At 41.0% G+C, this 25,420-nt stretch overlaps 1 protein-coding gene across 1 annotated transcript in view; it reads right to left on the minus strand.

Moving 5' to 3' along the window:
* Window positions 1-25,420, minus strand: part of PLXDC1 (plexin domain containing 1) — a 123,268-nt gene that overhangs the window by 18,051 nt on the left and 79,797 nt on the right. Inside the window, exons 8-11 of the mRNA XM_053697864.1 lie at window positions 24,427-24,522; window positions 24,111-24,192; window positions 7,486-7,546; window positions 7,279-7,396 (exon numbers count right to left, since the gene is read on the minus strand). Of these exons, the coding sequence (XP_053553839.1) occupies window positions 7,279-7,396; window positions 7,486-7,546; window positions 24,111-24,192; window positions 24,427-24,522 (357 nt within the window). The remainder of the gene's footprint in view (window positions 1-7,278; window positions 7,397-7,485; window positions 7,547-24,110; window positions 24,193-24,426; window positions 24,523-25,420) is intronic.

A 25,420-nucleotide genomic window follows, 5' to 3' on the forward strand; every position in this document is an offset into this window, starting at 1 on the left:
GCAAACTTAAACAGGCTTTCTGACAAGGGCAGCAATACATAAATTGGGAGGCACAGAGGGGATTATACCCCCCAAGTTCCCAAATGCTTAAAAGCCACCAATGCTCTACTGAAGAGACTGAAATGGACTACAGCTAAACCCTTAGCAAAGATCAGAACATCTTGTCCTGCTTTGAACATAACAAACTCTTGATTGTAGAATCTTACAGACACCTAACTTTACCACCTCCTTGCAACTACTACAGGCAAAGAGAATGACTGTGGATTGTGGGTAAGGGGAGTGGTATTTTTTTTTTTTTTTTTTTTTAAGAAAAAAACAAAACAATAGGTTATAATTAAGATATGGACCAAAACTGAGCTCTCAGATTTTTCTACAGGCAGAAATTTAAACATGACATTTCAAAATGCTAATAGACAGGAGGTGCCTTATCATATCGTCATTACGGTTATCCCTTTACTGTCTAAAAAGAGCTATTGCTAGGAGGGGATTGTAATTGCCAAAATACTAGCCTTATAACATTGAGGTTCGCCAACTAATCTGAATAAATTGCGTAACAAACATACAACAGAACATATTAACCTTTTAATTAATTACCAGTAAGCCCACCACTGGGGTCCGACGGCCCCAATATTAAGTTAAGGCCGCATCAGCCCCCCGTCATTGCCTGATCATAATATCCCAAGTCCGGAAAAGTCAGCAGTACTTTCAGGGTGGATCTCTCTATCCAAATCTGTCCCCATGTGAGTTCACTTAATTTGCCAGTGCGGAGTTGTTCAAATGGGGGATTAAGCTGCATAAGGTCATAGCAATCGGTCAAGTCCATAAGCTTTCTTCCGTGACCTTTCTGGTCCACAACCATCTGGATATTATGCGGTAAGAAGTCCGATGGCTCCACTCTCATAGCTGCTCGGGCCCCCTCCAGGTGCTCGTTCAGTGTGTGTTTACATTCTGTAGTCGAGGTCCGGCATTGACTCTCGATCCGGTCCGGTAGGCTTGGTAGTCTGAAGGCCGTGCGGAAGCTCTTTACATGTGGGGGCTCACTCCTATGTCCGATGTCATTGACGGGTGGGCTACTATGGGCAAGCAAGGATTTCCTGATGCGGTGTGGTGCAGTTGGCCAAAAGGTGCTGTGAGCGGGCAAAGGAGAGTCCCGATGTGGGTGCGCTGCGTCTGCAATGTGCGTTACTTTCTCAGCGCCATTTTGGCCAGCAGATCTCTGATTTTCTTCTGTAGCTTTGATTTGTATGGCAGCGTGACCCAGTTTGGCCATGAGGTTATCAAATGGGGCTCTCTCCATGAGCAATTCCATGAGTCTCTCTAGGTTTGCAAGGCATCTGTTATGTTGCATCTCCATATTCTCCTTATGATTCTCCCTTCATTCAAGGTAGTTTGGTATAGGTGACTGCTCCGGAAAGCGGGAGGCTCTCAGTTGTACTGTGATTGTGGAGTGAAAATGACAGCTTCCGTTCAATCTTAGTGATAAGCCCAGTTAAGGTCAAAGCGGTGTTAGGATTTGAAGAGGTTCAGTAAGCCAGGAACCCTGGCAGCACTGATAACCCGGCTCTTCCCGGGGGGGGAGGTGAATGCCTAGTATGCGGCTGCCACCTTAGGCCTTAGGTTCCAATCTGAAGTCTCAGCGTCATTTAAACAGCTAGAAAACGATATTTAAAGTCACCAGTGACAGTACTGCAATGTCTCTGTGGTATTTGCCGGTTTTCCAGCTGATATAAATCGATAATTGGCAGATTATCAAAATCTCTGCTCAGAGCTCTCAGAGTGTGCGTCCTATTCAGAACTGCTTGGACACGACCCCCAAGGGGAGTGGTATTAAAAGTTTTTGCTGTGGTGCTCTTTGCCGCCTCCTGCTGGTCAGGAGAGGTATTCCCACTAGTAATTGATGATTTTGTGGAGTCACCATATCTTAGGAAAGTAGTAGTTGCCAAAAATCATTCTATATGTTTTTTTAAAATATTTTACCTACCTCCCAGCAAATGGTGGATGATTTCTGGGATGTAAAAGGCTTGTGGGCAATGGCCCACCAATAATTGGAGGAGTGGGTTACTGATTTTTTAGGGTTACTTGCAGTACCAGATCATGTACTGCATTCTGTGGGCATGTCTAGGTCTAGGGTCAGATATTTCAAATTGGGACACCATGGTGCTGCAGGCAGGAAGAAAGCTGTACCTTCCCACCCATGACAAATGTTTGACAGGTATGATTTTATACCCTACTCATTTTTTTCCATAAATTACAAAGTGGTGCAAAGTAATGAAAATAATCTGATGATTTTCAGTTATTCATTTTTATTAGTATAATATCTTAAATGTTGGTGTTTTGGGGAGATCAACTAAATGTGGAGCCATATACTGTAATGTATGTATGAAATATTTACGAGATAATGGCGCCTATTTATGAAAGGCCTATCCGACATGATCCGACAGACCTCGCTGAATGCGGAAAGCAATACACTCTCCGCATTCAGCTCTTGTGAACTGCTGGTGCAACGCCGCCCCCTGCAGATTCGTGGCCAATCGGCTGCTAGCAGGGGGTGTCAATCAACCCGATCATATTCGATCGGGTTGAATTGCGGCGGTCTGTCCGCCTCCTCAGAGTCTATATTTAGACCGCTGCTTCATAACTGGTGTTTCTGGCGAGTCTGAAGGCTCGCCAGAAACACGGGGCTTCAAGCTCCATACCGAGCTTGATAGATATGCCCCAATGACTCCTGTGCTACAGTTTAATATACATATGTATAAATGTACCCATCTGTACACATGATGTACACGTCATAGAAAATTACACAAAAACTTTTTAGTTTTTTCATATAATGCTGTTTTCCCATATTATTTTCTAAAATATTATCTGCTGAAAAAAAGATGTGATTTCTTTCATACAGGTGGTGAAAATCCATGATCCATTACCCCTGGGAATTACTCTTCCCTACCACTAGGAGGAGGAGGTAAAGATTCCCAAACTCCAAGAACTCTATAAAACCCCTCCCACCTCACCAGTACATCAGTCTTGTCTTCGCCTTAGCTGGAGGTGGTCAAAGAATGATGTGTATTTGATTTTTCAGAGAGAGGGGTTCTCAGATCAAGTTGAGGGCCGTTTTTACTCAGAGTACAAGTTGCTTGTTGGTGGAATGTATTTGGAGTATTGAAAAATAACATATTTCAGCAGTGGGGATTCAGTTACAAGCCTTGCCATCGGGGTCGCAGAGACTTGTCCTTTGCCTCTGCCTGTTGGTTTGTCTATATACTCCTATTCCAGTTCCTTTACTGTTATGTTTCAGCACTGGTCTTGGATTTTGGGTTAGTACTATATTTTTTTTCAATTAGCACTGTATTAGCCGTTTAGTTTATCACTATATATATTGTTATATATGTACATAGCCTTGGGACAGTTTATATATACAGTATATGCTGTTATTTGATATTTTCGCCCGCATACATTTTTTGACTCACGTTGACGCACGCTGGCCTTCATGTGTGCGTGTGTCGCTATGATAGTGTGCATATTTTTTGGAGCACTTTTCTATTATATATGACGTAAGTTTGACGCACACCTCCCTTTACAAGTGTGCTGTCATGATGCACTTATCTTGTATTAGTGATTTTTCAAATTGTAAGTTTGAGAGTTTTTTTTCATAAGGGGTAAGTGTCTCCCTTTCTTCACTAGCTCTTTTAATGGGGATATTATAATTTAACTTTGTTTTTTTTAACTTTATTATTAGTTTTTTTGCCATTATGGAGCCTTGTAATTCTGTTTCTAAATCTGCCTTTGAAGCTGGGTCACAAGGTTGCAAAGCTAGATACCAAACCAATGTATTTGCTCTGGGGAATGATGACAGGGTCACTGCTAATTAGTTGAATTGGAACAACCCTTAGCAGTTTAAGATCTTATTTCCCTTCCAAGTTTGCATGTAGGTGCAGCCCATGATCAAGAGGCTTTGGTAAGGGTTGGTTTACTCCTTTTTAGGAATCTTGGTTTCAGACTGTTCAGGTTCTCTGAATTCTTATTATAGTCTCAAGGATATCAAAGGTTTTCAGATCAATGCCTCCCAAAGGAGGGTTTTTTCTGTGCTATGTTCCTAGGAACTTTGTAGGCTCATGTAGTTGGGATCTCCAACCTATTTAATTTTCCATAAGTAGGAAGGAACTTCCAGATCTATTCTGATCTAAAAACTTTGAACAAGTTTCTCAAGTTCCTACTTTCTAAATGGAAACTATTTAAATTTTTCTGTGAGGTCAGTTTATGTCCTCAATAGATTTTAAGAATTTTATGTTCTTACTTCTAGGAACATCATCGATTTCTAAGATTTGCTTTTTTGGACAAGCTCTTTCAGTTTTTACTCTTCCGTTTCATCTGACTACAGCTCTCATAATATTCTCTAAGGTACTGGATTCCCTTATATTGCTAATCAGTTTTCAGGGTATTGAACCTCCAGCTCATTTCTTCAGACCAGTTACCACTTCTGTTTTTAGAATATTTTACCAGAGGACCAATTTTGCTAGTCAGCTATTTGGTCTTCTTTGCATATTTTTTTCTACCATTTTAATGTTCTTATTTCTTTCTGAGGCAGCCTTTGGTAGTGTGTCCTTCTGGCAGTTGTCTCCGGATGATTTTTTTTTGTTGGTTATTTTTATTGACTTTTTTTAGGCTCTATTAGAAATGTGGATTTAGTTTCTCCCACCCTTTTCTGTAATTACTCATGGACTCCACAGCTTGGGAATTAGTTCCCAGGAGTAATGTATTGTGGTCTCTCACCACCTGTATGAAAAGAAAACATAATTTAGGCTTACCTTTTTTGTGCACATCTTTTTTCCCTGCTCCTATTTTGTTGGCTCTTATTATTTTTCCTTCCTCTTTGTGCTCGGCTATACTTTAAAACTAAGGTACTGGTGAGGGGTTTTATAGAGTTCTTGGGGTTTGCCTCCTCCTAGTGGTAGAAAACAGTAATTCCCAGTAGTAATGGATGTTGGACTCTCATCACTATGAAAGAAATGAATTCATCAGGAAAGCATACATTATGTTTTGTGTAGGTACCTCACAAGAAAAAAGTTGAAATTTAGGTGTAAATGTAATAGGTGCCAGACAACTCTAGCACGATGGTGTGAAATGATTCCGCACAGAAGGGCTAAATACACACAAGGAACTACCATTGGGGCAGCAGATGCAGTGGCACAAAAGCCAAAATGCTGGGGGGGGGGGGCAAAGCAGCTAGTCTATACATAGGCATTTGCCTATGTGGTCATTATCTGTGTATAGATCTTCCTCTTCATTATACTGTGAAGCATACTCACACGTATATAAATGCATCATTATACAGTGCAGTGTTAGTGTACAGGGAGTGCAGAATTATTAGGCAAATGAGTATTTTGACCACATCATCCTCTTTATGCATGTTGTCTTACTCCAAGCTGTATAGGCTCGAAAGCCTACTACCAATTAAGCATATTAGGTGATGTGCATCTCTGTAATGAGAAGGGGTGTGGTCTAATGACATCAACACCCTATATCAGGTGTGCATAATTATTAGGCAACTTCCTTTCCTTTGGCAAAATGGGTCAAAAGAAGGACTTGAAAGGCTCAGAAAAGTCAAAAATAGTGAGATATCTTAAAATTGCAAAGCTTCTGAAGCGTGATCATCGAACAATCAAGCGTTTCATTCAAAATAGTCAACAGGGTCGCAAGAAGCGTGTGGAAAAACCAAGGCGCAAAATAACTGCCCATGAACTGAGAAAAGTCAAGCGTGCAGCTGCCAAGATGCCACTTGCCACCAGTTTGGCCATATTTCAGAGCTGCAACATCACTGGAGTGCCCAAAAGCACAAGGTGTGCAATACTCAGAGACATGGCCAAGGTAAGAAAGGCTGAAAGACGACCACCACTGAACAAGACACACAAGCTGAAACATCAAGACTGGGACAAGAAATATCTCAAGACTGATTTTTCTAAGGTTTTATGGACTGATGAAATGAGAGTGAGTCTTGATGGGCCAGATGGATGGGCCCGTGGCTGGATTGGTAAAGGGCAGAGAGCTCCAGTCCGACTCAGACGCCAGCAAGGTGGAGGTAGAGTACTGGTTTGGGATGGTATCATCAAAGATGAGCTTGTGGGGCCTTTTCAGGTTGAGGATGGAGTCAAGCTCAACTCCCAGTCCTACTGCCAGTTTCTGGAAGACACCTTCTTCAAGCAGTGGTACAGGAAGAAGTCTGCATCCTTCAAGAAAAACATGATTTTCATGCAGGACAATGCTCCATCACACGCGTCCAAGTACTCCACAGCGTGGCTGGCAAGAAAGGGTATAAAAGAAGAAAATCTAATGACATGGCCTCCTTGTTCACCTGATCTGAACCCCATTGAGAACCTGTGGTCCATCATCAAATGTGAGATTTACAAGGAGGGAAAACAGTACACCTCTCTGAACAGTGTCTGGGAGGCTGTGGTTGCTGCTGCACGCAATGTTGATGGTGAACAGATCAAAACACTGACAGAATCCATGGATGGCAGGCTTTTGAGTGTCCTTGCAAAGAAAGGTGGCTATATTGGTCACTGATTTGTTTTTGTTTTGTTTTTGAATGTCAGAAATGTATATTTGTGAATGTTGAGATGTTATATTGGTTTCACTGGTAAAAATAAATAATTGAAATGGGTATATATTTGTTTTTTGTTAAGTTGCCTAATAATTATGCACAGTAATAGTCACCTGCACACACAGATATCCCCCTAAAATAGCTATAACTAAAAACAAACTAAAAACTACTTCCAAAACTATTCAGCTTTGATATTAATGAGTTTTTTGGGTTCATTGAGAACATGGTTGTTGTTCTATAATAAAATGAATCCTCAAAAATACAACTTGCCTAATAATTCTGCACTCCCTGTATATATGTCATTATACAGCACAGCTTATTCATCAGAGTATACATACTCATATTTATACAGAGCAGTGTACTCATCAGGGTATAGTGTATAGAAACTCACATCACTGCCCATACATTCATACATATATAATTGAAATCATAATACAGAACAGCATGTATATTATTACTATTGCTTACTATTGAGTTACCTTTGGGGGGGGGGGGGGGGGGCAAAACAAATCTGCCAGGACCCTCTGTTGAGTAGGTCCACTGATGGCTAAATACCAACCATTAGCAGAATAAAAACATAACTTCACCGTAGCAAAACATATTTGCTAAGTTGGTTTTTACAGAAACTATTTATTTTTCTGTCTGTAGTCATGAACACATTCCCCAACTACTTTCTTGCCTACCTTCAGTAGTGAGGACCTCAGAAAATGTTGAGGGTGTAGGAGACAACAGGTTAAGATCAGATGAGGTATCTTCTGGCAGAAAACCTGTTGTAAAGTCTTCACATGACCTGAATGGAAGCTAGTACAGAGTGACAAAATCAGAAAAATAGGCAAAACATTCTGTCTGTCCCCCCATGAGTGAGGCAGTATATATGGACAAGAACTAACCTCCTGGGCGCAACCATATGTCAGCCAGTCTTGACGATATCGATCAAAGCCACTGGAACATCTATCAACACATCAGCATCAGGTTATATGCATTGCATGGGTGAGATATTCGTTAAATACATGTAATTACAGTTACCTGATGTCCCCAAGGCAGAACATGCTGTGATCTGAGATGTCATCGCAGAAAATGCAGCATGTCTGCAGAAAGAATAGGACACATGCAGGAACTGTTAGCGCTTTCACTTTGCAGCACAGCTCCACATTAGACTGTTCTCTTCAAACAGTGCTGTGCTTTGGCTTCACTGTGTAAGTTTTCCTTAACACAGTGGTTCCAGAGCAAAGCAGCAGTGACTGACTCTCTGGGATTTTTTCAACCCCACCCTCTAGCTTTTCCCAGTCTGCAAAGCTATAACTTTTGAATGTAAGATGTTCTTGAGTAGTGCACATTTTTATTACTAACTTTCTACCTTGTGATATTAGACCAAGAGAAAAGGAAACAAATTTATTTGACATTTGGAAAAACTAAAATGATTATTTTTTTAATTTTTTTTTGACTGCAGCTAATTTGCTATGCAATTTTCAACTGCTGCACTTTATTATAAAAACGTGAAAATATGCTTTACTCTACAGTTAATTAACACATTGCAATTGAGCTGATGCTTTAGTGTAACTGCCTAATTTAAAATTTTGAATTTTCTTTCAAAATAGCCTGCAGAAAAATTTTCACAAAATAAAATCTCATTGCAGAAAGTGAAGAAAAGTTCAGCCTCCGGGCCTGATGTGTGTGTGTGTGTGTATGTATATATATATATATATATATATATATATATATATATATATATATATATATATATATATATATATATATATAAAACAAATTATGCTTACCAGATAATTTCATTTCCTTCTGTATAAGGAGAGTCCACAGCATCATTCCTTACTGTTGGGAATACAGAACCTGGCCACCAGGAAGAGGCAAAGACACCGCAGCTAAAGGCTTAAATACCTCTCCCACTTCCCCCCATCCCCCAGTCATTCTGCCAAGGGAACAAGGAACAGTAGGAGAAATATCAGGGTATAAATGATGCCAGAAGAAAAATATAATTTAGAGGGCCGCCCATCGAAGAACACGGGCGGGGGCCATGGACTCTCCTTATACAGAAGGAAAGGAAATTATCTGGTAAGCATAATTTATGTTTTCCTTCTTAATATAAGGAGAGTCCATGGCATCATTCCTTACTGTTGGGAAACTTATACTGAAGCTCTAGAGGACACTGAATGATAACGGGAGGGACAAAAAGAGAGGCGGCCCCTAATCTGAGGGCACCACAGTCTGCAAAACCTCTATCCCGAAGGCTGCTTCAGCTGAAGCAAAAACATCAACCTTGTAAAATTTAGAAAAAGTATGTAAGGAGGACCACATAGCTGCCTTACAAATCTGATCCATAGAGGCCTTGTTGTTAAAGGCCCAAGAGGAAGCCACTGCTCTAGGAGAAGGAGGCCTATGTCCCGCTGTCTAATAAGCTAAGCGGATAACACTCCTCAACCAAAAAGATAAGGAAGTGGAAGAGACCTTCTGACCCTTACGCTTCCCAGAATAGGCAACAAACAAGGAAGAAGCTTGTCTAAAATCCTTAGTAGCCTGAAGATAGAACTTCAAGACACGAACCACATCCAAATTATGAAGCAAACGTTCCTTCGAAGAAGAAGGATTAGGACACAAGGAAGGAAGCAGAATCTTTTGATTGATGTTGCAGTCTGACACGACCTTAGGAAGAAACCCTAACTTAGTACGTAGGACAATCAGAATGGAACACCAGATAAGGAGGCTCATATTGCAAAGTGGCAATCTTAGAAACTCTGTGCGCAGAAGCAATAGCCAGTAGAAAAAGAACCTTCAAGGACATCAACTTAATGTCAATTTCATGCATAGGCTCAAACAGAGCCCGCTGCAAAACCTTAAGAACAAGATTCAGACTCCAAGGAGGAGCCTTTGATCTGAACACATCTGATCCTAATCAGAGCCTTAACAAAAGACTGTACATCTGGAAGCTCTGAGAGCCTCTTGTGCAGTAAAACAGACAGGGCCGAAATCTGTCCCCTCAGGGAACTGGCAGAAAGACCCTTCTCTAGTCCATCCTGGAGAAACGATAGAATCCTGGCAACCTTAACCTTATAGCCACAATTGAGCATATAAGCACAAGTTTATTTCTCTTGAAAATGGTAACCCGGAAAGCTACTCATATAAAACTAACGATATGCAGTAAGTTCATCAGTAAGCATAGGCACAGGGAAAGAACCACGTTTTTCAGCTTGGGCGATATTCCACAGCCCTTGGTTTCAGATCTGCACACAGAGACCGGCACAGCACCGCTGTCCAACCCAGCCGCCTCGCTCCTCATGTGCCTCGTTTATCTCACCGGTACTAGCACTTCCGGGTCAGGGTTCCCTGTCTCGGTGGATAGGTGAAGGAGCCCAATAGCAAAGTCCAGTGTATCGACATCCAAAGAAAGAAAACTAGAACGGCTCACTTCAGCATCACTAAATTCACTTTATTCACGGATTAAAAAATTATCAACATGGGCAACACAGCATACAAAAACAGAATGTATGCTTACCTGATAAATTACTTTCTCTTGTGGTGTATCCAGTCCACAGATTCATCCTTTACTTGTGGGATATTCTCCTTCCTAACAGGAAGTGGCAAAGAGAGCACACAGCAGAGCTGACCATATAGCTCCCCCTCTAGCTCCACCCCCCAGTCATTCGACCGAAGTTTAGGAAGAAAAAGGAGAAACCATAGGGTGCAGTGGTGACTGTAGTTTAAACAAAAAATCTACCTGACTTAATAGCCAGGGCGGGCCGTGGACTGGATACACCACAAGAGAAAGTAATTTATCAGGTAAGCATAAATTCTGTTTTCTCTTGTAAGGTGTATCCAGTCCACGGATTCATCCTTTACTTGTGGGATACCAATACCAAAGCTTTAGGACACGGATGAAGGGAGGGAACAAGACAGGTACCTTAAACGGAAGGCACCACTGCTTGTAAAACCTTTCTCCCAAAAATAGCCTCCGAAGAAGCAAAAGTATCGAATTTGGAAAATTTGGAAAAAGTATGCAGCGAAGACCAAGTCGCTGCCTTACAAATCTGTTCAACAGAAGCCTCATCTTTAAAAGCCCATGTGGAAGCCACTGCTCTGGTAGAATGAGCAGTAATTGTTTCAGGAGGCTGCTGGCCAGCAGTCTCATAGGCCAGACGGATGATGCTTTTCAACCAAAAGGAAAGAGAGGTAGCAGTCGCCTTCTTACCAGAATAGATAACAAACAATGAAGTTGTTTGTCTGAAATCCTTAGTTGCTTGTAAATAGAACTTTAAAGCACGAACCACATCAAGATTGTGCAACAGACGTTCCTTCTTCGAAGAAGGATTAGGACACAGAGAAGGAACAACAATTTCCTGGTTAATATTCTTATTAGACACAACCTTAGGAAGAAAACCGGGTTTGGTACGCAAAACTACCTTATCTGCATGGAATACCAAGTAAGGTGAGTCACACTGTAAAGCAGATAACTCTGAAACTCTTCGAGCAGAAGAGATAGCTACCAAAAACAAAACTTTCCAAGATAAAAGATTAATATCTATGGAATGTAAAGGTTCAAACGGAACCCCTTGCAGAACTGAAAGAACTAAATTCAGACTCCATGGCGGAGCCACAGGTCTTGATTCTGACTAAAGCCTGAGTAAACGCTTGAACATCTGGTACCTCCGCCAGACGTTTGTATAAAAGAATAGACAACGCAGATATCTGTCCTTTTAAGGAACTAGCTGACAATCCTTTCTCCAATCCATCTTGGAGAAAAGACAATATCCTGGGAATCCTAATCTTACTCCATGAGTAACCCTTAGATTCACACCAAGAAAGATATTTTCGCCAAATCTTATGGTAGATTTTCCTGGTGAGGGTACCGACTCAGAGAAGCCACGCTTTGATAGAATTCGGCGTTTAATCTCCAAGCAGTCAGACGCAGAGAAATTAGATTTGGATGTTTGAAAGGACCTTGTAGTAGAAGGTCCTGCCTCACTGGCAGATTCCATGGTGGAACGGATGACATGTCCACTAGGTCTGCATACCAGGTCCTGCGTGGCCACGCAGGCGCTATTAGAATCACCAACGCCCTCTCCTGCTTGATTCTGGCAACCAGACGAGGAAGGAGAGGAAACGGTGGAAACACATAGGCCAGATTGAAGGACCAAGGCGCTGCTAGAGCATCTATCAGCACCGCCTGAGGATCCCGGGACCTGGACCCATAAAGAGGGAGTTTGGCATTCTGACGGGACGCCATCAGATCCAATTCTGGAGTGCCCCATAGCTGAGTCAGCTGGGCAAATACCTCCGGGTGGAGTTCCCACTCCCCCGGGTGAAAAGTCTGACGACTTAGAAAATCTGCCTCCCAGTTGTCTACTCCTGGGATGTGAATTGCTGAGAGGTGGCAAGAGTGATCCTCCGCCCACCTGATTATTTTGGTTACTTCCATCATTGCTAGGGGACTCCTTGTTCCCCCTTGATGGTTGATGTAAGCTACAGTCGTGATGTTGTCCGACTGAAATCTGATGAATTTGGCCGCAGCTAGCTGAGGCCATGCCTGAAGAGCGTTGAATATCGCCCTCAGTTCCAGAATGTTTATCGGGAGAAGAGCTTCTTCCCGAGACCATAAGCCCTGAGCTTTCAGGGAGTCCCAGACTGCACCCCAGCCCAACAGAGTGGCGTCGGTCATTACGATGATCCACTCTGGTCTGCGGAAACACATTCCCTGAGACAGGTGATCCTGAGACAACCACCAGAGAAGAGAATCTCTGGTCCCCTGGTCCAACTGTATTTGAGGAGATAAATCTGCATAATCCCCAGTCCACTGTTTGAGCATGCATAGTTGCAGTGGTCTGAGGTGTATCTGAGCAAAAGGGACTATGTCCATTGCCGCTACCATTAGTCCGATTGTCTCCATGCACTGAGCTACAGATGGCCGAGGAATGGAATGAAGAGCTCGGCAAGTGGTTAAGAGTTTTAACTTTCTGACCTCCGTCAGAAATATTTTCATTTCTACCGAGTCTAATAGAGTTCCTAGGAAGGAAACTCTTGTGAGGGGGGAGAGAGAACTCTTTTTGATGTTCACCTTCCACCCGTGAGACCTCAGAAAGGCCAATACAATTTCCGTGTGAGACTTGGCTCTTTGGAAAGTCGACGCCTGAATTAAGATGTCGTCTAGATAAGGCGCCACTGCTATGCCCCGCGGCCTTAGAACCGCCAGGAGGGACCCTAGCACCTTTGTGAAAATTCTGGGAGCAGTGGCCAACCCGAAAGGAAGGGCCACAAACTGATAATGCTTGTCCAGAAAGGCGAACCTGAGAAACTGGTGATGATCTTTGTGGATAGGATTGTGCAGATACGCATCCTTTAGATCCACAGTAGTCATATATTGACCCTCCTGGATCATTGGTAAGATTGTCCGAATGGTCTCCATCTTGAATGATGGGACTCTGAGAAATTTGTTTAGAATTTTGAGATCCTGGATTGGTCTGAAAGTTCCTTCTTTTTTGGGAATCACAAACAGGTTTGAGTAAAAAACCCAGTCCTTGTTCCACAATTGGAACTGGGTGGATCACTCCCATTGTATGTAGGTCTTCTACACAGTGTAAGAACGCCTCTTTCTTTGTCTGGTCTGTAGACAGACGAGAAATGTGGAACCTTCCCCTTGGAGGAGAGTCCTTGAATTCTAGAAGATATCCCTGGGATACAATCTCTAAGGCCCAAGGATCGTGTACGTCTCTTGCCCAGGCCTGTGCGAAGAGAGAGAGTCTGCCCCCTACTAGATACGGTCCCGGATCGGGGGCTACCCCTTCATGCTGTCTTGGAGGCAGCTGCAGGCTTCTTGGCCTGTTTAACCTTGTTCCAGCCCTGGTAAGGTTTCCAGGATGCCCTGGGTTGTGAAGTGTTACCCTCTTGCTTTGCAGCAGGGGAGGATGAAGCGAGACCGCTCCTGAAATTCCGAAAGGAACGAAAATTATTTTGTTTGTTTTTTGTCTTAAAGGACTTGTCCTGAGGGAGAGCATGGCCTTTTCCCCCAGTGATTTCTGAGATAATCTCCTTCAACTCAGGCCCGAAAAGGGTCTTACCTTTGAAAGGGATGTTCAGTAGTTTGGATTTTGACGACACATCGGCCGACCAGGACTTTAGCCATAGCGCCCTGCGCGCCAAAATGGCGAAACCTGAATTCTTTGCCGCTAACTTAGCTAGTTGGAAAGCAGCATCTGTGATAAAAGAATTAGCCAGCTTAAGAGCCTTAATTCTGTCCATAATGTCCTCATATGAGGTCTCTGTCTGGAGCGCATCTTCCAGCGCCTCGAACCAGAAAGCAGCTGCAGTAGTTACAGGAATAATGCACGCAATAGGTTGGAGAAGAAAACCTTGTTGAACAAAAATTTTCTTAAGTAAACCCTCTAATTTTTCATCCATAGGGTCTTTAAAAGCACAACTGTCCTCAATTGGTATGGTTGTGCGTTTAGCAAGTGAAGAAACAGCCCCCTCCACCTTAGGGACCGTCTGCCACGAGTCCCGCATGGGGTCAGATATGGGGAACATCTTCTTAAAAACAGGAGGGGGAACAAACGGAATACCTGGTCTATCCCACTCCCTAGTTACTATATCCGCAATCCTCTTAGGGACCGGGAACACATCCGTGTAAACAGGAACTTCTAGGTACTTGTCCATTTTACACAATTTCTCTGGAACCACCAAAGGGTCGCAGTCATCCACAGTAACTAATACCTCCCTGAGTAATAAGCGGAGGTGTTCTAGTTTAAACTTAAAGGCCAACGTATCTGAGTCTGTCTGAGGAGCAACCTTTCCCGAATCGGAAATTTCTCCCTGAGATAGCGCCTCCCTCGCCCCCATTTCAGAGCGTTGTGAGTGTATATCGGATACGGCTACCAAAGCGTCAGAATGCTCAGAATCTGTTCTTAAAACAGAGCTATCACGCTTTGCAGGTAACACAGGCAGTTTAGATAAAAACACTGAGAGGGTATTATTCATAACTGCTAACGCTAAATCTTGCAAGGTAAAAGAGTTAGACGCACTAGAGGTGCTAGGCGTCGCTTGAGCGGGCGTAACTGGTTGTGACACTTGGGGAGAGGTTAACGGGCTAACCTCATTACCTTCTGTCTGAGAATCATCTTGGGCCACATTCTTAAGTGCAACAATATGTTCTTTAAAGTGTATAGACATATCAGTACAAGTTGGACACATTCTCAGAGGGGGTTCCACCATGGCTTCTAAACACATTGAACAAGGATTTTCCTTGGTGTCAGACATGTTTAACAGACTAGTAGTAAGACAAACAGGCTTAGAAATCACTATAATCAAGTAAAAACACACTTTGCAAAAAAACGTTACTGTGCCTTTAAGAGATAAAAAAAGGCACACAATTTTCCAAAACAGTGAAAAATGCAGCAAACTTTTCAAAATTTTCACAGTATTTACCTAAAGCATTGGTAAGATTGCACAACTAGCAACCAAAACGATTAACCCCTTAATGCCCAAACCGGATCAATAGTAAGCTAACAACCGGTTAAAAACAACTTCAGCACCTTGCCACAGCTCTGCTGTGGCCCTACCTGCCCTTAGGAACCAGATTTGTGGAGAAAAAGCTTCTTATAGGCCCTCAAACTGCAGCAGGACCCTCCATGTGAAACAGCCTGAAGATCTAGTCAGTCTAACTGCGCATCTGAGGCGCGAAATTAGGCCCCTCCCACCTTACTCCGGTGCTGTGAGGCCTAAAGAAACACTCCTAAGTGTTTTAATAATAGCCATGTGGGTAACAATCCCTGAAAGAAACCCAAAGGAACATTCAAAGTGCCTCAAAAAACGATATTTGCCATAAAATAGTGTCAACCAGCATAAATTAGCCCTGTTATGTAAGCTTGCAATTCCATACTTAGTCTCTGAATAAAGCTTACCCTTCCCTCATGGGGATCTTATCAGTCTTTTTCTAGCATTATCACAGTCTTGTCTAGAAATAAATGACTGAACATACCTTATTGCAGCCTAACCTGCAAACCGTTCCCCCCAACTGAAGTTTTCTTGTACTCCTCAGTCCTTTGTGGGAACAGCAGTGGATTTTAGTTACAACATGCTAAAATCATCTTCCTCCCTGCAGAAATCTTCATCTCTTTTCTGCTAGCGAGTAAATAGTACACACCGGTACCATTTAAAATAACAAACTTTTGCTTGTAGAAAACAAAAACTACAAATCTAACACCACATTCACTTTACCCTTCCGAGAGGGATCCTATTGCTTAGAGCCGGCAAAGAGAATGACTGGGGGGTGGAGCTAGAGGGGGAGCTATATGGACATCTCTGCTGTGTGCTCTCTTTGCCACTTCCTGTTAGGAAGGAGAATATCCCACAAGTAAAGGATGAATCCATGGACTGGATACACCTTACAAGAGAAAATAAAGTTAAAAACACAGATACAAGAGAGCGACACACATCCAGCAAAGGACGCTTTTCAGGATTGCCCCGTACTCACAGCTAACTGGGACTGGACGTTCACCACCTATTTATTAATATAACAATTAATATCACTTGGTTCATAAATCAATAACACCTGATACACGGAGAAAAGGATACATGTTAAAACACAGCATATTCAGTAACAATAATATTGATCTTTAAGGGTCTCTATTCTTATATACTCCAGTAACAATCTCAGCGGAGCAGTAAAGAGTCAATACAAATGTAAATTTACCATGGAATAGCATAAAATCACCATAAATTATCTTGACATAACTTTGTTGTCTCACTGATGCTTGCTCCTGCTTGATGCGGTCCACTACACGAGGAAGGAGTGATAACAGCGGGAAAAGGTAAATTAGATTGAACCTCCCAAGGAACCGCTAATGCATCTATTAGCTCCGCCTGAGGATCCCTGGACCTCGACCCATATCTGGGTAGCTTGGTATTGAGCAGAGATGCCATGAGATCTATCTCAAGCGTCCCCCACCTGTTGCATATCTCCGTAAACACTTCGGGATGGAGAGACCATTCCCCCGGATGAAAGGATTGTCTGCTGAGAAAATCCGCTTCCCAGTTGTCCATACCCAGAATGTTGATCATTAACAGTGAACAGCTGTGGGCCTCTGCCCACTCCAGAATCCAAGATACTTCCCTCATTGCTAGAAAGGTTCTCGTCCCCCCCTGATGGTTGATGTAAGCCACCAAGGTTATATTGTCTGATTGAAATCTGATAAACCGGGATGAACCCAGAAGGGGCCAAGCCTTCAGAGCATTGAAGTTCTAGAATGTTGATCGGGAGTGTTCCTCCTGAGACCACAGGCCCTGTGCCTTCTTGGCACTCCAAACAGCTCCCCATCTTGATAGACTCGTGTCCGTAGTCACAATCTCCCAGGATGGTCTTAGAAAGGATGTCCCTCGGGGAACAGATGATCTGGATGGTACTACCAAGAGAGCGATTCTCTTGACCGGTTGTCCAGAAAAAAACATTGAGACAGATCCGAATAATCGCTGTTCCACTGCCTCAGCATGCACAGTTGCAATGGTCTGAGACAGAACCTGGCAAAGGGAATGATGTCCGTGCTGGACACCATGAGGCCAATTACCTCCATACACTGAGACACAGATGGCCTTATGGAGGTCTGGAGGGCAAGACATGCCGAAGCTAGTTTGCAATGTCTCTGGTCTGTTAGAAATATTATCATGGATATGGAGACTTTTACAGTACCCATGAATTCTACCCTGGTGCTTGGAATAAGAGAACTCTTTTCTAAGTTTATCTTCCATCTATGAGATTGAAGAAGAAAGAGAAGAGATATCGAATGGTCCTCAACCAGACAAAAAGAGCAAGCTTGTACCAGAATATCATCCAAGTAGGAAGCTACTGCTATACCTGGGTTCTGGCAATGGCTAGAAGAGCCCCCAGAACTTTTGTGAAAATCCTTAGGGCAGTAGCTAGACCAAACGGAAATGCAATGAACTGGAAGTGCTGGTCCAGGAATGCAAACCTTAGGAACTGGAAGTGATCCTTGTGGATTGGAACATGAAGGTAAGCATCCTTCAGATCTATAGTGGTCATGAACTGTCCTTCCTGAACTAAGGGAAGGATGGACCTTATTGTCTCCATCTTGAACTAGGGGACATTTAGAAATGTGTTTAAGCACTTTAGGTCCAGAATCGGGCGGAAAGTTCCCTCCTTCTTTGGGACCACAAACAGGTTTGAATAGTATCCCAAACCTCTTTCTGCGATAGGAACCGGGACAATGACCCCTAAGGAGGACAGATCCCGCACGCAAAACAGAAAGGCTTTCCTCTTTTCTGGTCTGGAAGACGGGCTTGAGAGGAAAAATCTTCCCTTGGGTGGATGAGATTTGAAACCTATCTTGTATCCCTGAGCTATGACCTCCAGGACTCATGGATCCTGCACGTCCCTGAATCAAGCGTCTGAAAACAGCGACAGTCTGTCCCCTACACGATCCAGCCGACTTAGTCTCGGCGGGCTTCTTGCTCTGCTTGGATTTATTCCAGGATTGAGCCGGCTTCCAAGTACTCTTGGATTGCTCAGGCTTTATAGGAGGACTGTTGTCGTTGGGATTTCTCAGAAGGAAAGGAACGAAAATTAGATCCTTGTCCCTTAGACTTGTTCTTTATATACTGTGGTAGGAAGGCACCCTTGCCCCCTATAACCGTGGAGATAATGGAGTCCAGGCCTGGACCCAATAAAATATTTCCCTTAAAAGGAAGGGAAAGGAGTCTAGACTTATAAGTCATAACCGCAGACCAGGACTTCAGCCAGACTGACGGGTCTGCACTGAAAAGCCAGAAACCATATCATTTAGGCGAATAATCTGCACGTTTGCATCACACATAAAAGAATTAGCAATTCTCAATGCTTTAATTCTTTCCTGGATAACGTCGAGGGGACCTTCTACCTCAATCAATTCCGCTAAGGAGTCGCACCAGTAGGCCGCAGCTCCAGCAACCGAGGCAACAGCCTCTGCCGGTTGAAACAAGTATCCTGTTCTCAGAAAAGTTTCCATCTTCTTATCCATCAGCTCTCTGAACAATGAGCTATCCTCCAAAGGGATAGTAGTACGTTTGGCCAGCGTGGAGATAGCGCCATCCACCTTAGGGACGGAACCCCACAACTCCAATTGAGAGCCCGGGACCGGAATAATTTCTTAAAGGAAGATCCAATTCTATTGTTCGCCATTTTTACAGGTACAGGAAAAGTTAACGGCACAACCCTGTCCTCGTAAACTCTGTCTAATTTAGGAATTAAAGGTTCATCAGGCAGCTTGGCCTCTGGAACCTCTAATGTAGACAGGACCTCCTTTAGAAGAAAACGTAAGTGTTCAATCTTAAATCTAAAGGCTGGTTCCTCCACAGCAGGAGACCTAGAGGTAGCAGACTCTGACCCAGAAAGTTCACCCTCTAAAGCCTCAGAGTGTGACCCATTCTCAGATAACTCAGCAAAACCAGATAGATCCAATAAATTACTTAATGACCCCTGGGCAGGAGAGCTACGTTTAACCTTTCGCCTGCGTTCAGCGGGGCGAGGTAAAGCACTGAGGGCGTCAGACACTGCCGTCTTTAACTGCACAGTAAAATCTAATGGTAAAAGGCTCCCTCCAGATGGAGGATCAGGCGTGCTACGGGAAGCTGCATGTGTAGAGGGAGATGACTTATGGGTATGCACTTCACGGGACCGCGAGTCTTCAGTCATTAAAGCAATCTGAGTAATCTGCTTTTGGTAGATTATTTCAAAGTGGGTCCATTATTTAACATGTAAAAGTACTTTAAAAAAATGTTAGCGTAGTTGCGCCTATAATATTTGCCTAAAATAGGTTAACACAAAAGTCTAAAAATGGATACGGCAAACAATAAATTAAACTAATATAACTAGAAACAATATTAAAGTTTAAAAATATTTATTTAAAGGGACACTGTACCCAAATTTTGTCTTTTGTAATTCAGAAAGAGCATGCAATTTTAAGTAACTTTCTAATTTACTCCTATTATCAATTTTTCTTCGTTCTCTTGCTATCATTATTTGAAAAAGAAGGCATCTAAGCTTTTTTTTGGTTTCAGTACTCTGGACAGCACTTTTTTATTGGTGGATGGATGTATCCACCAATCAGCAAGGACAACCCAGGTTGTTCACCAAAAATGGGCCGGCATCTAAACTTAAATTCTTGCATTTCAAATAAAGATACCATGAGAATATAGAAAATTTGATAATAGGAGTAAATTAGAAAGTTACTTAAAATTTCATGCTCAATCTGAATCCCGAAAGAAATTTTTTGGGTACAGTGTCCCTTTAATACATTCTATATGAAAATTAATAATAATTAATAGTAATGAATTGATTTATACCCTCTGTAGTACCTATATAAACTAATCAATTTAAAATGACTGGCCAGTGAGTAAAAACGATTATCTGCTACATAAAACTAAACAATTGATTTAAAATAAAAGTACTAAACTATAGAACATAGCAAAAAAATGTAATAAAGATCCCAATATTTATGAATGTTCGATTTATAAGGTGCACCAATTATACTTCTTTATAAAGTGCAAAAAAATGCAAAAAATGTACTTCTTTATAAAGTGCAAAAAAATGCAAAAAATGTACTTCTTTATAAAGTGCAAAAAAATGTTTTGTGTGCTTTTTAAAGTGAGGCAAGGTTTTCCATATCCTTAGGACAAATAGTGCACATAGGAAACGTCTTCTTAAATCCTTGATGACAAAAACCTTCGCAAATACCGGTAAATGCTAGTTTCATAATTCTTTCCTTAAATGATTGGGTTAAGGCAACATCCAAATATAATAACAGCAGAGTATTACTTTATGATAGGAGCTCCTCCGTTCCGGTCTCTTTGCAGTACCTCCGTTTATGTATTTAGTTGTTCAGCGTCCCTTGGAACACTAGCGGAAAACTGCTCTGACTTCGGGAGGGTCCTTTCAATAATTGATCCATCTGGTGTTCAGGAAACAGCTTCCCCAGTGAACCAGCACACTTTGATTGTCTTAAGAAAGCACCATATGCGGCACGGAGGGACCAATGTATTTCAGTCTGATGACTATTCATGTAATTTGTCTCATCCTCTTCCTTCACATTTAATAGCTTAGTGCCCGGGTTTTCCTTTAGACGACACCCTGGTAGCAAGCACCCGCAGACAAAACACAGGAAACTACCGTGACGTCACTTGCATGGGATATGTGAAAATTCCAAAAGAACTACAATACCCAGTATTCAATGCATATACACACCGCATCACACAACAGAGACATTAATCCCAGCAGTGTGTGCTGGGGTTTCCGCTAATGTTCCATGCTGAACAACTAAATACATAAACAGAGGTACTGCAAAGAGACCGGAACGGAGGAGCTCCTATAATAAAGTAAGACTCTGCTGTTATTATATTTGGATGTTGCCTTAACCCAATCATTTAAGGAAAGAATTATGAAACTAGCATTTACCGGTATTTGCAAAGGTTTTTGTCATCAAGGATTTAAGAAGACGTTTCCTATGTGCACTATTTGTCCTAAGGATACCTTGCCTCACTTTAAGAAGCACACAAAACATTTTTTTGCACTTTATAAAGAAGTACATTTTTGCATTTTTTTGCACTTTATAAAGAAGTATAATTGGTGCACCTTATAAATTGATCATTCATAAATATTGGGATCTTTATTACATTTTTTTGCTATGTTCTATAGTTTAGTACTTTTATTTTAAATCAGTTGTTTAGTTTTATGTAGCAGATAATCGTTTTTACTCACTGGCCAGTCATTTTAAATTGATTAGTTTATATAGGTACTACAGAGGGTATTAAATCAATTAATTACTATTAATTATTATTAATTTTTATATAGAATGTATTAAATAAATATTTTAAAACTTTAATATTATTTCTAGTTATATTAGTTTAATTTATTGTTTGCATTATCCACTTTTAGACTTTTGTGTTAACCTATTTTAGGCAAACATTATAGGCGCAACTACGCTAAAAAAAATTAAATTTCTGTTTCATGCTATCAATTTTTTAGGTTTTATTGATTTAGCAAGGTTGTTTGGTGGATTATTGCATTTCACTATTTTACTGTTCTATATCGATTTATTTGTAACATGTAAAAGTACCCTATATGTAGTGCACAGCTAACACTGGTCATCTCCCAAACAACACTGTAAAACATAGAGGCAGTAGCATTGTGTTATTTGAATGCTTTTTACGGACAGGCATTTAGGATTTGTGTGGATTAAGGGCAAGATACATGGCACCACTTACTGGGAAAACTTAAAGAAAAACAAAGAATTAGCTTCATGCTACAAGAACCCCTGTACTGGGTGGAGGTTCATATTTGAGAAGAACAATTACCCTAAACAAATAGCCAAAGCTACATTTGATCAGCTTAAAGGGACAGTAAACACACTGTAATTGCAATACATTTCTGTTGTGGTGCTATAGCCAAGTCTTAATGTTTTTAAAACAAACTAACATCCTTTTTACTGCAATTATTTTTCAAAAGCCAAACTCTACTAACCATTTACCTTATATGGAGAAGTCAGTCTGGCATCTAGTCTTCAGGCAAGAAGGCTAGCAACTGTCATAAAGTTAGTATAAAACGCTCTGATTTGCATTTATCATCAGATAAAGCTAATTAGGGAAAAATATAAATAAGAGTTAGCCTTGGGATGTCAGAAGGATGCATTTCAATTTCTGGGAATTAGCTATTGCTCAATTTTCAGACCAAAATACATGAAAGGGGACAAAATAAATAATACAAATATATTGCAAAGTTTTTTCATTATGCATAACTAAACATTTTATATAAAAATCTCAAGGTGTTTACTGTCCCTTTAAGAACAAATTGAGTATGCTTAACCTTTATCCAAATGAGAATATGTGTCATCCAGCTTGCAAGATCTTTTGCACAAATTGCAGAAGCCAGAGGTACAAAACTGGTAGAAATTCAGCCAAAAAGCTCTGAGTTGCAATTTCTGTCAAAGTCAGTCCAATGTGTAACCATTCTTTGAGTCAGTATAACTCTCTTTACCTACAAGATGCTTTGGTAGTAATTTAAAGGGACACATAAGTCAAAATAAACTTTTATGATTCAGAAAGAGCATGCTGTTTTAAGACACTTTCCAATTTACTTCCATTATCAAATTCTGCACAGTCTTTTTATATTCAGAGTTTATGGGGAACAAGTCCTACTAAGCATGTGCACAAGCTCACAAGCTCACATGGTATACGTATACTAGTCTATGATTGGCTGAAGTCTCTGTCACAGTAACCAGGGGGCCGGAAAATGGGAGAAAAAATAAATTTGTCAGAACAAAAATCTACTGCTTATTTGAAATTCAGAGTAGGTTTCAATTGCCGTATCTTATCATTGTGCACTTGTTAATTAAGTAATTCTACTGTACTGAGTGCTCCTTAAAAGGTAAAATATCCCAGTTGAATGCATTTGCAACCCAGATTTTAAAATATTAATCTATCCAAAAATCCCCTTAACAACTGGGGTAATTTGCTGGTCAAATATACCACTGATTTGTACTATGCATTGAATGTGGGTATGCATAGATAGCCTGTACTTTGTGACTTATATATACTTTGAGATGGGAGTTAAAGGGCCATAATACCCAAATGTTTAAACACTTGAAAGTGCTGCAGCATAGCTGTAAAAAGCTGACTAGAAAATATCACCTGAACATCTCTATGTAAAAAAGAAAGATATTTTACCTCAAAAGTTCCTCAGTAGCCACCTCCCATTGTAAAGGATTTCTAAGCAGCATTTTAGTGTGTCTGTCCTGGGACAGCTGAAAGGATGAGCCACATGCACTTTCATATTATTTCACCAATCAGGTAAAGGAAGCTTACTATGAAATCTCATGAGAGTTAAGTCAAATCTCATGAGATCACAGTAAGAGTTCATGACCTCAGCACTGCTGATGCTGATTGGCTGCTGTTTATTTCTTCATTTTTTTTTTATTTTTACCTGCAGCTGGGAGCAGGTGAAGTATAACTTTTTACACAGAACTTACTCTGCTGAGCTGAGGAGATTGTGAGGTAAAATATCTTCCTTTTTTACATAGAGATGCTCAGGTGATATTTTCCTGTCAGCTTTTTACAGTTATATTGCATCAGTTTCAAGTGATTTAGCATATGAGTATTATGTCCCTTTAACAGGTTAACCGCGATATGAAACAAGCATAAATGTAAGTGTAGCTATAAACGAAATTTAAAGGTAACATAAATAGTATAATACCAATGATAGTATTTAAAAGTAGGAAAGGTGCCACCATAATAGTCTATTTTATAGTGATATTGATCACAAAACAGTTTATGACTGTTATCCTTATATCCAAGTTTGAAGATCAATACAGCATCTTTTTATATACCAATCTTTCTTGAACTGCCCATATATAAAACATACCTCAATTATGATCACATTGCCAAAATCCTGTTGACATCCTTAGCCAGAACATGTGACACCACAGTATGTCCCAACACCCTTGTTGAGAATCCCTGAGATATAGGTGCTCACCTCTGGAGTACATGGCACCAGCTGCAGTTAAGGGTCAGTACTGAGCTCACACACTGCTCACAGCTTGATTGTTGTACACAGGCTGCATGAAAGAAAAAAAATATTAGTTGTAAAAATGTAAAAAGAAAATTCTTCTGATTTCACTAGGATCTGTTCGATGGGTATCAGTGACCTACTAATAACTGAAGGTTGAAAATGTGAGGAATTTCTAATAATATAATAAAGACTAGAACAATAATATAATTAAAATCTGAGTAGGATACAAAGAAAAACTAAATCATGGCTATAAAATGATGTTGTCTAATTTTCTTTTTACTTGGCAGGGGTCTGAATTCCACAACGGTCTGGCTGCGTATTCTAGAAAGGTCCAGCTGTACCCTGTGATATTCGTATATTGTACGTCTCTGTGACTCTGAAAGATAAGATAGAAGTAATGTAAAAAGATTTTTATGAGCATCTAAAATATGTCTCATTGACATTTCAATTACCCACCCCTTTCTTTCAGGGTAAATACTCATTCAATTGCCTTCTACTGTATCTTCACTTATTGTTCTCTCCTCTTACTAAGAGCTAGATTATGAGTAGAGCGCAATATATCTATCCCGCTTGCGCCTTAAATTCGCTAGAAGTAAGCTTTTTGCGCACGTTGGGTAGTGCATAAATTACAAATTGAAAGTAAAACGTTTTTGTACAAGCACTAACCCGACGCACGAAAAACATGAGCTTTGAATATCACGACCATGTTAATGTATACCCCCATATACTTCAATGAAGTGGGAAATGTGGGGGGGAAAAAACACCCTAATTCACACACAATCCCGGTCAGGTTTTCTCAAGTGCACTAGTCTGATATGAAGTGTTAAAGGGACAGTGAAGACCAGAATTTTTGTTGTTTTAAAAGAAAGATAATCCCTTAATTACCAATTCCCCAGTTTTGCATAACCAACACAGTTATAATTATACACGTTTTACCTCTGTGATTACCTTGTATCTAAGCCTCAGCAGACTTGCATTTTATCCAATCAGAGCTGTCTCCATGGTAAATTCACGTGCATGAGCTCAATGTTATCTATATGAAACACGTGAACTAATGCCCTCTAGTGGTGAAAAACTATCAAAATGCATTTAGATTAAAGGCGGCCTTCAAGGTCTAAGAAATTAGCATATGAACCTCCTAGGTTTAGCTTTCAACTAAGAATACCAAGAGAACAAAGCAAAATTGGTGATAAAAGTAAATTGGAAAGTTGTTTAAAATTGCATGCCCTATTTGAAACATGAAAGTTTTTTTTGGACTTGACTGTCCCTTTAAT

This window comes from Bombina bombina, chromosome 1, assembly GCF_027579735.1.
Source record: "Bombina bombina isolate aBomBom1 chromosome 1, aBomBom1.pri, whole genome shotgun sequence".
In the NCBI taxonomy this organism is placed as follows: Eukaryota; Metazoa; Chordata; class Amphibia; order Anura; family Bombinatoridae; genus Bombina; species Bombina bombina.